General features: G+C 31.7%; 1 protein-coding gene across 2 annotated transcripts in view; it reads left to right on the top strand.

Annotated features, from left to right (window-relative positions):
- LOC141457732 (uncharacterized) overlaps positions 1 to 13,137 on the top strand; it is a 40,372-nt gene extending 27,235 nt beyond the window's left edge. For both annotated transcript variants that reach the window (XM_074134971.1, XM_074134965.1), the window contains exons 2-5: positions 1,144 to 1,249; positions 1,436 to 1,624; positions 9,039 to 9,203; positions 10,231 to 13,137. In XM_074134971.1, the coding sequence (XP_073991072.1) occupies positions 1,144 to 1,249; positions 1,436 to 1,624; positions 9,039 to 9,203; positions 10,231 to 10,316 (546 nt within the window). In that variant the 3' untranslated portion in view covers positions 10,317 to 13,137. The remainder of the gene's footprint in view (positions 1 to 1,143; positions 1,250 to 1,435; positions 1,625 to 9,038; positions 9,204 to 10,230) is intronic.
- Positions 13,138 to 14,250: the final 1,113 nt, after the last annotated feature.

Below are 14,250 nucleotides of genomic sequence, written 5' to 3'. Positions count from 1 at the left end.
TGAGTCTAGCCTGTTAGGAATATCTGACCCTGAAGTTTTTTCAGCAATGATTTCTCCAACTTTGAAAAAATATAGGCACTTTCTTGTAAATCAGGATTTGGATAGATTACATAGCTCCACTTGTAGTATTCTTTACCCTCAGCTATACAACAATAGCTCGATCCCGCAACAATATCTCCTTACTCAATTACCCATATCATACACACGTTTATTTGCTCAACTTAGGAAAATTAATAAATACACATTTTCATTAAAATTAAAATAGCACTTACAGAATAGATTTAAACAGTAATTGCCTTTTATGTGGCACTGTTCTAAAAGAGGATTTGGTCCATATATTCATGGTTTGTCCTGCATATTTTAGCATCCGTGAAAAGTATAAGAACAGGGCTTCTTTCAGTTTTAACTCAGTGCAGTAGAGTTGTAATGAAAACTGTATTCTGTTATCTGTGAGAACGTTTCTCATTAAGAGAGGAGTTAATAAGTTAAAAAATTTATTTATGTTTTGTATTTTATTTATTTTTTAATTATTTTGGCTTTATTTATCTTTTTACTTATTTTCAAGGACTTAAAAAATACCATGAAATACCAGAAAGGAGCTATTCCTTTGAGCTTATTTCAATGACATAATTCAAAGTGTTTCTTTCAGTTTTTTGTGTGCTTATGTTTGTATATATTTGTATTAATTTAATGCTGTACCCAACTGTATTTGAGACAGGACGTGAGTCCTATAAATCAAATAAATAAATACCTCATAATTTTCTCTTACAATTAAATTTTTTACTCCTTTCGTAGGGTCAACTATGTACGAATAAATATCCTTATAATACTAATTTTTCTGCGTGTCTTGTCTTTGACGAAATTATTGATTTCTAGAATGAATTCCTACGCCATACTATGTCATTTTTACCTTGCATAGAATTCTTACCAAGTAATAACTGTTATAACTTAATTTAACGTGCAATAAAACCAAATTCTAATAAACCGTAACAATGTAATTATGTTACTGTGTATTTCTTTTAAGGCTTACACTTAGAACATCTAGTAATAATAATAATACTACTAATAATAGTAATAAATATTATGTTGTTTTTATTGTTGCAAAAATTAGTTACTTGTGACTGAAATAATTTCATGTGACAGGTTGTTTGCTCAGTCTCGCTAGTTCTAATCCAGTCAACTTCAGGAGAGCCAAGAATAGTGCACTATCACCAAAAATTTCCAACTTTAAGCGCTAATAATGAGGTACCTAACTAATATTTAAATCAGTGTTTCTTTTAAAATTAATAGTTTATATATTCAAATACAATTTAAACTCTAGAAAATAGCTCACAAAATTAACTATTTTGATGGTAGAAAATATCAAAAATGTATTATAAAAATTTATTTAATTTCACTTATTTATGTTTAATAACAGGAGTAAAATTGCAGGTACATTATTCTTATGCTTATGCAATTGATGACAAGGCATCTGGAGTAGTTAGTGATCGCTGGGAAGAAAGAAGAGGAGAATATGTGAAAGGTGCTTACAGTTTATTGGAGCCAGGGGGCAAAGTGAGAACAGTGGACTACCAGGTTGATGGCGATGGAGGATTTCAAGCCATTGTAAAAACTGTGGTCCCGGGTAAATATCTATGAGAAAGAAATTATTTACTAATAAATTTTAGTTTAATTTTCCCCATATGGAAAAGGGACTTGCTACTTTTTGGCGAACCAGTAGATGAGCTAGAAAAGCAACACAAACAAATAAATAAAATTATTACAGTGCCTGCCCCAAAACTCGCGCAGTGCCCTTAGTATTAGGAGTTATTGTTGTTCACGACACAGATACCATCACACACACACATTCTCTGAGGAGGCTACTCAGCTTAGCCACACTACTTAGGTACCTACTTGAAGATAGCGTACAGTAAGGCCCTTCCTACAGACGATTAATGGTGGTTAATTTTTATTTAATTGCCACTATTAATTGTTTATTAAGCTACTTCTTCAGATTAAGTTTTTCTTTTTGTATAAATATAAAACTTAAGTAATGCTTTTTTTTCTGGAGGGCTTTACGTTACAATTTCTTTTTATGGACTTTTTTATGACGATGTATGTTAGTGGATAAGGGGTATAGAACATTGTAACCAACTCTATTGGACTGCAATGATCTAAAATTAGATCATTTATCCTCAGCAACTTATTTAAAATATCTAAAAGACCTCAAAAGATATCTACTGCTAGGTATGTGATCCTCCTCCAGTACCTAGTAAATGCCAAGATTTCCAAATCGTCTTTTTGTCTTTCCAAAAAAGAAATTGGCATCGAAGTCCTTAGGATTAAATTTGATTCCTTTACCTTCCCACAGAATCTGCAGCTTTTCTTTAACCCTCAAGTGAGAAAACCTAATGATATTGCGAATTCCATTCTTATCTGGACAGGAAGCTTCACTTCTCCTCTCAGACAATCTTCGTCTGCCTCATTCCAGAGCTTAGCTTAAGCCCTTTATATTCTAAGGCGATTGTATTTTGTTTTCGATATGTCCTGTAGAGTAACTAATTCGCAACTTTCCATTGTGTGAATTTCTGCTTGAAAGATTCTGGAAAATTTCCGCCAAGTCCTTTTTCCAAACAAGCTGTCCAGTCCTCTCAAGGATTCTCGGCCTAACATGAACCACCGGATGTTTAATGTCATAGAGTTTACTGCTCCTCACTTTCATGGTGTCAGAATCGAAAAAGCTTTGTATCTCATCATGTCAATTGTAAGGAAGCAGCGAACCATCAATCAATCAGGTGTTACCACTCCCTGGAAAATTTATCTTTCATAGAAAATGTTATACACTTATAAGGCATGTGTAAAAATAAATTTAGCGAATGCGAGAGGGCAACTGGGCGAGGGAAAATACTGCCTTCGTGTACAACATTAAACTTTTTTTTGCGATCTTATTCATTAGAAAAATGCTCTGAAATTAAGTTATAAAGACTACCTATTAGATTGGGTTATAAAAATGTTTCAATCACCAATGATTAAAAGTATTTTTGGTTATGAATAATTGATAATTAATTTCTTTCCCTAATTTGGAACAATAATAGGTCCATTATTTAGCTACTTCTAAAAAAAAAAACTATATTTTACAGTTCCAATGTAAACTAGAGTCTAAGAGAGGATTTTCCATTTCAATAGTTTACTTTTCATTTATTTATAAGGCCTTAGAATTTCTGTGTTTACACTGTTTAGTGGAATTCATATTGGGTAGAATTTTTTCATGCTTTCACGGTCTGAGAGCCCTGGAGTCCGGAGGTGAACTTTCGGAAGCCCAACTGTTACGTTTTGAAGATTAAAAAACCTGTCTTTAAAGATCAATAATTAGATAAATAAAAATTCATAAGTTAGGGAACTTACATAACATGAATTAGAAAATACAGAACATTTTTAAATAATAATACTAAAATGTATTTTTTGAAGGAGGAACGCAATTTTATTTAGGTATGGTAGTATAAAATAATATTAAACTCAAAGAATTCGCAAACATAACGAGACTCACCCATCACTCATAATGAAAAACTTTTCTTGTATGATAAAAGTATTTTGTCAACAAAGGAGATATATTTTTTTGTCTAAATTGAGGAGGAATGTATTATTTTTTGAATAAAAAAAATATATATGTTTTACAAATGAGTTATATATGTTAAGTAAACTAATACATAAACAAGTGATAGAATTGATGATAGAATGGTTCTTAAATTGAGAAGACACGTTATAAATTCTTAAGACTTTATTTAAGCAAAACACTAATCACATAAAAGGGCACAATACAAAATACAGAACGTATTACAATTTACACTTAGTTAGAATAAGACTCCATGTTACCGACGCTATGTTCTGGCGGCAATTACTAGAATTTCCCTCTAACATTAAAATTTCCCTTTAACACTCCTCCTAAATTTTAATTATTCTTTAAAATAACTTTATTCACTTATTCCTAAGCAACTTCTAAAGTATTCGAATTTTCTTCTTTGAAGTGGCTTGGTCAATAAATCTCCAAGTTGTTCATTTGTACTGATGTGTTCGATTTCAATTTCTTCTCCTAGTTTCTCCTTAATAAAATGATACTTGGTGTCAATATATTTAGTACGTTTTGACGCTTTTCCATCTTCTTGATTAATCATATAAATTGCGCTTTGATTGTCTACGTATAGTGGTATAGGAAAATCATTCACTGCTTCCAATTCTAAGCCGAACTTTTTTATAAATAACACATCTCGAATAGCTTCACTTGCTGAGACGAACTCTGCTTCTGCAGTCGAAAGTGCCACTGTTTTCTGCTTTCTGGATGCCCACGATATTGCTCCTCCTGAATACATCAAAACATATCCAGATGTTGATCTTCGATCTTCCACGCTGCCTGCAAAATCTGCATCGCTGTACAGGATTAATTCACTTGCGCCATTGTAGTTGATACCATAGTTAATAGTACCACGGAGATACCTTAATATCCTTTTTGCTTGAAGCCAATGTTCTGACTTTGGACTCTCTACATATCTACTGAGATAGTTTACTGCGAATGATATGTCTGGTCTAGTCATAGTTGACAAATACAACAGGCTTCCTATCAGCTCACGATACGGTTTTCCTTTAGCAATTGTATCGGATGTATTTTTCAAAGTTTCCATCGGAGTGTAGGTTGAGTTTGCATAATTCATGTTAAAAGTGTGAAGAATTTTCTTCGTATACTGACTTTGGTTGATGAGAATTGATCCATCCTTCCGCTGTTTTATTTCAATACCTAAGTATTTATTAGCTTCTCCCCAGGTAGCTTCAAACGTTTTGTTTAATTCCAACATTAGTTGTTCCATTTCATACAGATTTTCTCCTATTACCAATCCATCATCTACATACAGAGCAATTATAATTCCTGATGACTTGTTAAAAAATACGCATGAATCGGACTTTAATACTTTAAAATTTTTAGTTTCAAGAAAAGATTTAAATTTTTCTCCCCATTTCCTTGGAGCTTGTTTTAATCCATAAAGACTTTTCTTTAGTAGACATACTTTGTTTTCATTACATTTCTTAACGAAACCTTCGGGTTGTGTAATATATATCGTTTCATCTAATTCTCCATGTAAGAAGGCCGTTTTTATATCAAACTGAAGTATTTTAAATTTTTTCTTTACTGCATGAGCAATTAGAAATCTTATAGAATCATGTTGTGCAACAGGAGCATATGTTTCTTGAAAATCTAATCCTTTTACCTGCTGAAAACCTCGCACAACCAACCTTGCTTTATGCTTCTCTATGGTGCCATCTTTCTTGTATTTCTTTCGAAAAACCCACTTAGTTGTTAACGGTACTTTATCTTCAGGTAGATCCACAATTTGCCATGTTTTATTTTTATGTAGTGCATCGATTTCTTCTTGCATTGCTTGTTTCCAATTTGGGTTAATTAAAGCTTCTGATGTAGTTAAATTCTCACATTCTCCAATTAATAGATAATTTTCCAAATCTGGTGGTTTCTTTAATAACCTTCTGTCTCTCAGATTATACTGCTCGTTTTCCTTTTTCTGTTCATTTTCTTGGTTTGTTTTTCGTTTTTCTTTATCTTCTCTTTCAATTTGTATAGTTTCAGTTTCATTCGTTTCTTTATTTTCTCCTCCCTGCTTTTCACCATATATATCTTCTTTCTCTTCAGACAACAATGTTGATTCCTTTTGTTCTTCATAATTCTTATATTCATTACTAATTTGGTTATTACAAATATCAAGGGATATTGCTTTCTCATGTGTTGATCGAACAAAGATGACGTCTCGTTCTACTTCAACTTCATCTTTTTCTGGGAAATAGATTCTAAAGCCTTTCGAAGATTCACTGTAACCAATAAATAGTCCTTTTTTACTTTTAGGGTCCCATTTAAGTCGCTTCTGCTTCGGCACATGCACAAAGACAGTTTCACCAAAAACATGTAACTTACCAATGTCTATCTTTCCTCCAGACCAAACTTCTAATGGAGTTTTCTTTTCTATACTGCTTTTGCCAGTCATGTTTATAGTATATACTGCAGTGTTTACTGCTTCTGCCCAAAGTGATTTCGGCAAGCTTTTGGCATGAATCAGGGTCCTAGCGGCTTCAACAATTGTTCTCATTTCTCTCTCTATTCTGCCGTTTTGTTCTGGTGAATACTTACAAGAGACTTGATGTAAAATACCTTCTTTATTTGTTATATCTTTTACATAAGAATTGAGTATTTCTGTTCCGTTGTCAGATCTTATGATTTTAATGCGATGATTCACATTGTATTTTACAAAATTTACACACATTTTAATTTTTTCTTTTACTTCACTTTTATTTCTTAAAAAATAAACCATTCTGAAGTGACTAAGATCATCCTTAACGAGTAAAAAATATCGAGATCCTCCTAAAGAATCTTCTTCCATCGGTCCACAAAGATCTATATGTAAAATTTCTCCAGGTTTAGTTGCTCTTGAAGCACTTGCTTTAAAGGGTAATCTATGTTGTTTGCCAATCATACAGGATTCGCAAAAGAAATTTTTATCATCTATGAACTCTGTTCCAGTTAATTCCAAAATTTTTCTGACTTGAGTGACATTTTGATGTGCAAATTTTTCATGATAGGTTCTTAAGCATTCAATCTTTTTTGCGCTGTGACAGGTTATAGAACTTGTAGGTAACTTAAAATCCATATAAAATAATTTTTCCTTTTTATTTCCAATTGCATAGACCAAATTATTCTTTATAATTTTACAATCATTTTTCTCATAGATCATACTATAGCCCATTTCTGTAGCTGCACTGGTAGAAAATAAATTAAATTTTAAGTTGGGGACATACAGTACTTTGGTAAGATCAGTAGGAATATAAGTTTTACCATTGTATGCTAATATTTCAACTTTACCTTGTCCAAGAGCTTGGAGAAAAGAACCATCTCCAATTTTAATTGATAAGGGTTCATCAAATTTCTTGTATTCTTCAAACCATTCCTTTTTGATACACATATGATCACTTGCTCCGCTGTCCGCAATCCAGGAGTGTTCATCAGCTAAGATTTCAATCAAATTTAAACTAATAAAGGCTGCTTTCTTCTTATGTTCATAATTAGTATTTCTATTGTGTTTATATTCTTCTTTTTGAGACTTAATCGGGCAATCAGCAATAAAGTGTCCTATACGACCACAAAAATGGCAAGGAAATTTCTTATTTGCCGGCTTCTGAAAGGTATTTGATTGTTGATACTTTTCCTTTTGTTTAGAGTACCTGTTCATCCTCTTTGAAGTAAAGGCATTTACGTTATTAACATTTAAACTTTCATTTTCTTTCATTCTACCTTCTTCAATAAATAGACGAGAAGTTAGGTTACTTAACGTTCTTTGTTCTTCAGATACAGATTCCCAAGCTGACACAAAATGTTTATATTCTGGTGGTAACGAAGACAAAATCTTGGTCATTAACATTGTATCACTAATGCTCTCTTTTTGTGCTTTCAATTTAGCTACTAAAATTTCTAAATCTGATATATGTGTTCCCAAACCTCGATTTTTAAACTGATATTCAAAAAATTGCTTCTGTAAAAGATAATTTCCTACATTTGATTGTTGCTCAAATAAGCTACATAATTTATTCCACATTTCATATGACGTTTTGCAGTTCAGCAAATATGATATAATTCTGTCCTCAATAAGTGTTATAATAAGTCCCTGAGCTCTTTCATCATTACGAACTTTTTCAGTTTCTCTAGCTTCAATTTGTGGATTTACTATACACTCTAACCAGCCCTTTGATTTCAGCAAAATTTCCACTTGGAATTTCCATAAGTTCCAATTTTCATTGCCTCTTAATTTATTAATAGGTAATGTTCCTTTTACTACTTCCATTTTGCTTTGATTCGACTCAGTAAAAAATATCAACTTCCACTGATTATAAACTATAACTTTTAAGAGATATTTCTGGGCTCATAACCTGATAGAATTGATGATAGAATGGTTCTTAAATTGAGAAGACACGTTATAAATTCTTAAGACTTTATTTAAGCAAAACACTAATCACATAAAAGGGCACAATACAAAATACAGAACGTATTACAATTTACACTTAGTTAGAATAAGACTCCATGTTACCGACGCTATGTTCTGGCGGCAATTACTAGAATTTCCCTCTAACATTAAAATTTCCCTTTAACAACAAGTAAGTATAGTGTTAGGAATGCTAGATACGGCCTAGTCTCGATATAAAGCCAAAACAAGTGTTAAATAAGAACAAAGACTTGGATGGTTCGGCCACCTATTGCAATTGGTAAACCCTTGTCTGACAAAAAAAGAGCTACCAGACTAAAGTGGTAGGAAGAAAACCGTGAAGAAAGCTTAGAATATCTAGAAAGATCTTCTCATGAAATCGGAATTATGGAATCTAATCCATTTTGTTTTTAGGATTTCCTAATCTATCCATAATCAATTTCATTTCTTTCACACTTATACCCTCTTGAGCTATTCACTTGTGAACAGCTCAGAGTCAACAGTAATTTATGTATTTTATACACATTTGTGTAGGTTGATTGAGCATTGTTTTAAAGCAAAAATAGTACAATATGCACTGTAAATCGCCTTACTGTTTGCCTTGCTGCTTCTTCTTCCTCTTCTCCTCCTAGATACTCTTGTCGTTCTTTTTTTATGTTGGGTGTGACCTCGATTTGTACCACAAGTAGTATCAATTGAGCTTTTATACCAACATCGTGTGAAAATAATTGTCTATTAGCTACCGGTACAGATTATAATAAATAATATATATTCCTCACAATATATAAATTATCTTCTTAGGCCCAGGAGAGCTACTGGCATTTTCCCTTCCTTGTGACAAAAATTCCCCGCTAAATGTTTTTTTTTATTTTGTTAATTCTTAATTTTTTATGTGGGCTAAGAGAGGTTAGACCCAGGAGGGTTTGGAACTCCACCTCTGATGGTTTTATTTATTTACAATAAATAGAAAACAAAAATTTAAATGTAAAAAACTAGATTATTGAAATTAACAAAATATAAATTTTATAGGACAATATTTGTTAAGCACTCAACAGTTTATGAAGTCAAAAGAAATTCATCCTCAACCTGCACCTGAACTTGACTTAGGACCCGTTTTTCCAAATTTACCAAGAAATGATGAAACAGTTCCTGTTAACTACCATGCCTTAAATGCCCAACATATTGGCTACCAGAGTAAGTTTTCATAAAATATAAGTAGTCTAGTCATCGTAGAACTTACGTACATCAGCGACGGCGTACCATGATCAAAGAAATAGCATATAAAAATTAAACATTTATTTCGGTAATGTGTACATTGAAAATATGACTAAAAATAAGTGTAATTAATAGAATATGAGATGAGGCCAGAAGATTTAATTTGATATTAACAATTTTTTAAGCAAAAAAAGAAAAAAAAAAGCAGTTTGAACTCTTACTCTAACCCTCATTACTAGAAATATTAATATTTTGCAAATTTCCGATTTTAAGGTGAAATAGTTTTTAGGTGAAAGTGGTTTTTATTTACACAAAATGGTTTCACAAAATGAGTGAATACCCATACTATTTGGTCTATGGTCAACAAACTCAAAAAAAAATAGAGAAAAATCAAAGATATCCTAACTTTGACTGTTGTATCCAATAGACCTGCAACAAGCTTTCTGACAAAATCAATTTACCGGAATAGGATTTTTTCAATATTTTGGGATTTTCTGAAGGCAATACCAGACATAATGCAGGTTTTTTACACATTAGGCAGATGTAGTTGTAAATGCCTCCTATTTTATTCGAGAGAAATGAAGTTGATGGCGCATAAAAAAAAGTCATAATTGCAGAATACGAAAAGGTGCAAGTGTTTCAAATCAGAGCCTTTTTTTATTTCGTGCGCCATCTACTCTGATAAAGTCTATCAATCCGTTTTTCTTTTCTTTTCAAGCAAACAGATAGATTTCATGAAAATGCTTTATTTGAATTTCATCAAAAGTTTCTCAAGAGTACCGTGTAAGAGAATATTGTATTGTACAAGAGAATATTGTATTGGAGCAACTAAAGCTTAGTCAAATTTTAAGTTTGGAGAAAATAAATTAATAACAACCACGAGAATATGAAAGTTGTGAGAGCGTTCACGCCTTTCTTAAACAAAAATAAAAATAATTCAAATTTAACTTTATGTTACCCAGAGAACATACGAGAATAAAATTAATTACATTTCTTTTATTTTCAGGATTATTTGGTTCTTCATTAAATAGGGTACATGCTCCATCAAGAAGTAATCTATACAAAAAACGAATTGCCCTGCGCCGATTTTGAAACCAGATTTAATTTAAGTTTTCTATTACGTTTTGTGAAAAACAAAAATTACTTAAATAAAAAATATGTAACAAGGAGACTGTAAAATAATTGTGTAAATATTTTGAAAATGGTAGAAGGACAAAGTACAAAAAACAATGCAATTTATAGGAAGAGAAGACGAGATAATGAGAGAATATTCAGCAGAGTAGTTTTTTTTTTGTGTGTGAGTTATAACTAGATTTTATAAGAAGTGACAGTAACAACATTAATAGGTCACCATAACTACATTAATTCCTAAAATGTAATAGCACCACACGTACCTATCGATTCATTTATAGATGTATAGTTTGAAAAATATTTATTTATGAATAAAATATATTTTTAAGAGTCAAAAATAATGAAGACGTAAATTAGATACACTTGATGCATAACTCCAATATTTGCATCAAATTTTGTTTTCTACATTTTTTTTTCTTTCTTTCTTTTGTATATAACACTTAAAGCCTAGTCTTCATGTATCATTTTGTAAATGTGAATTTCTTTAAATTAATTTTTTTTTTTTTTGTAAAAAAATTTCGTACATTTAAATTATATTACGTTATTTTAAATGATAAAGGGTTTTCTCACAATCAGTTAACATAACCAATTATTCCTTTTACAACTGAACATATTTTTATATACAAAACGTTTTTTTTAATTTGAAGTTACCAGAAATAAAATGTATGTAGATATGTACCAATGAAACCTCTAATTTCCAGAATATTTCTTGTATGATACATAAAATATTAAGATTAAAATAATGTTTTAATTATAAGAAATCAAGATTGAAATAAATTGATACTATAATAATTAAGTAAAAGAAATAATAAAACCTAATGACCGAATCCGAAAATAAATCAATTTCTTCATTTAATTTGTAACAAGCTAATCATTATAATCATTAAGTTTAGCAGTATGTCCATTGTTGTTATACTTAAAACTAAAGTTCAAAAACCTTTTTTACAATTAATCAGTGGGAACATCTTGAGTCGATACCAGTTCTAAAATAAATAATTATGAGATCCCAGGTTCGAATCCAGCTGCTGACCCTTAGATTTTCTATTCCTAGGAGCTTCTTACAGCTCACTGTCCGGTGATAAGACCACGTTGCTTCTAACGAGAGAACATAGTCTGAGGGCCGGCAGTGCACTGGAAAAAGCTTCTAGCGTCAATAACCTCAATTGCTGACGCGACTTAAATTAAATTATGATGTACAATGGAAAAATTATTATATATTTAACCTATCATAAATATATGTAATGCAAAAATATGGCTAATATCTTGTAACGATTTTACCGACGCTTTTAAAACTCACAGTTCAAGAAAATTGTAAGTATACTTATTTATAATAAGTGTAGGAACTGCGATAGTTAAAATTTCGAAATACAAAATTAATTTCAGATTTTGAGAATGGGCAACTTTTAAAGGGGTTAGTGGAATTCACGTCCCCAATGAATGCATCAGTTCTTAATTGTCGCTAACTACAAAGTCTCAAAACAAAGATCAGATAATAATTTATATAAAATATATATAGTTTGAACTTTTTCATACATTAGTAAAGAGTATACAAAACATTGGATATGTGAAAACTCCCTCTACAAAGGCATTCGTTATGAATTAAATAGAACATGTCAAATATCTCCATGAAAGAGCAAGGAAAGAAGCAATGCTGCCCTAAAGAAAAAATTAATTTAAGTAATTACCAACTTTATTTTACGAACCACACTCAATACAATGATCGATTCGTACTTTCACTGTTTAGTTTCGAAAAATAATAATAATAATAATAAATTCCAAATTATTTAAGACACGGTTTTTGAAGATAGTTAAATTCAATGTACTGCCAGGCTAAGTAGAATGTTCTCTCGTTAGGATAACATTGTCTGTTACCAGATAAATGGCTGATAAAACGATGAATCTAAAAATAATCAGCACTGAGCCATTCCCTTCCCTTTTTTAACTTAATACAATTATGCAGGGCAATGTTTAAGCGAATTAAGGATGATTAAACTGATAAAGCTCCTTATAGCAGCAATCTTTAACTGAAAAAAAAAAACAGTGGACTTAAAAAAAAATCTAACAATATTAGTCAGAATATTTTTCAAAATCTGGAATGTATTTTAAACATTGTACGGAATTAATAATTTCAAAAAGTAGTAATTAAGCTGCGATGAATAGTTTTATTATAGATACAATTATAATTGTTCATCAGTGGCTATTTCTCCAAATAATTTATTTTTTTAATTAAGAGTTATCATAATAATATTTCCAGTACAATTTATACAATATCGTTTTTCTTTCTTAAAATCACTGTAATAGATTAGTAATTCACATTAATTATTAACTAAGTACCAATAAACCATTACGAAAAGACTTTAGAGGATTAAACATGATCAGAAAATCATCTATTTTTTTTTGTTTAATTTATTTGTAAAAGAAGAAACCATAAATGAGTCAAAGTTTTGTTGAATAGTAGTAATAACAGATCGAAAATAAAAAAGTATTAATTTTTTATTTTTTTCAAATCGCCAGAGCGAAATTAAAATTATTGAGTATGATCAAGAATATACCCTTCGTTAGTTTTAATAAGAATTTGTTTTGTGAAAGATTGGTCTAACTCTTTACGTTGTGTACTGCACTGTCTTTGTGTTGGGGCAGTATTCTACGTGCTTGTTTCGTGTTATTTTGATGAATGCATGGTACACCTAGATATGGAAACCAGTGGGTCGCTATTCCAAAGGTTGTAGCATGTCTCCACCCTTTGGGAAGGAGGAAAGTTTCGAGGGCATATGAAGCTAAAGGTAAAAGGGGAAGGCCAAAAGGTAAAGGTAGAAGGGGCACAACTTGGAAGGAATGCATGGGAAAATTTCAGTGCTACGGGTTTGTAATAGAGCCATTGCAAGATATATACGGATATTAGGAAGTATGACTATCCAAAAAAGCTTCAGAGCTCTTAGCATCAGAACTACAAGAGAAAAAAGGGAGATGGATTTGTGTATTTCCATAACGTACGTGGTTTAATGAAAGAGATGGGAATTTCAGCTTATAACGAAACTGAATGGCGACTGTTTATCGACAGCTCAAAGCGGAGCTTTAAGAGTGCCTCCACACTGGAAATTTATTTGGTTCAGTTCGTTTGAGTAAAGAATATGAAGACATAAAGAGAGTCATTGATTTGTTGCAATATCACATGCACCAATGGATCATTTGTGTTTACCTTAAAATGGTCTGTTTCCTTTTTAGTCAGTAACGCGGATATTCCAAGAATCTCTGCTTTATGTGTATGTGGGACAGGAGAGTTCGTAAGAAGCATTGAGTGCAGTCGAATTGGCCGCTATGATCTGACCTGAAACCTGGTGATCCAAACATTCTACATCAGCCACTTGTCGACAGAAGGAACATTATATTTCCACCTCTGCAAGTAAAATTGGGTCTCAAGAAGCAATTCGTTAAAGCTTTGCCAATTGAAGAAGACGGTTTTAATCTCATTTCGGCATTTCCTAGCCTGTCATTTGAAAAGATAATGACCGGTGTTCTTGTAGGTCCACAGATTCGGCAGCTTGTTAAAAACATTGTTACAGACTTTCTTGGAAACACACAAGCACAGAATTACCCCAAAATTGTCCATCAAACTCTTAGAGAGCTTCAAACTGCTAGGTTGCAACATGAGCATCAAATTGCATTTTTTTACATAGCCACCAAGCTAACTTTCTGGAAAATCTTGGTGCAGCCAGTGATGAGCAGGGTGAGCGATTCCACCAAGATGTAACTTGCAGGGTATCATGGAGGCACGGTATCAAGGTAGATAAGATGTACGTACATAAGATAGATGACTAATGTTGAAGCATCAAGAATGTCCACAAAATAAACACTCCAGATAAGCTATAAGCGAAAATTTTTACCTTTCGATAAA

This window comes from Rhodnius prolixus, unplaced genomic scaffold, assembly GCF_049639745.1.
Source record: "Rhodnius prolixus isolate KJV_2025 unplaced genomic scaffold, Rpr scaffold_1, whole genome shotgun sequence".
NCBI lineage: Eukaryota > Metazoa > Arthropoda > Insecta > Hemiptera > Reduviidae > Rhodnius > Rhodnius prolixus.
The sequence above is the reverse complement of the archived record's forward strand: the minus strand, read 5'-3'. Positions and strand labels throughout refer to the sequence as shown.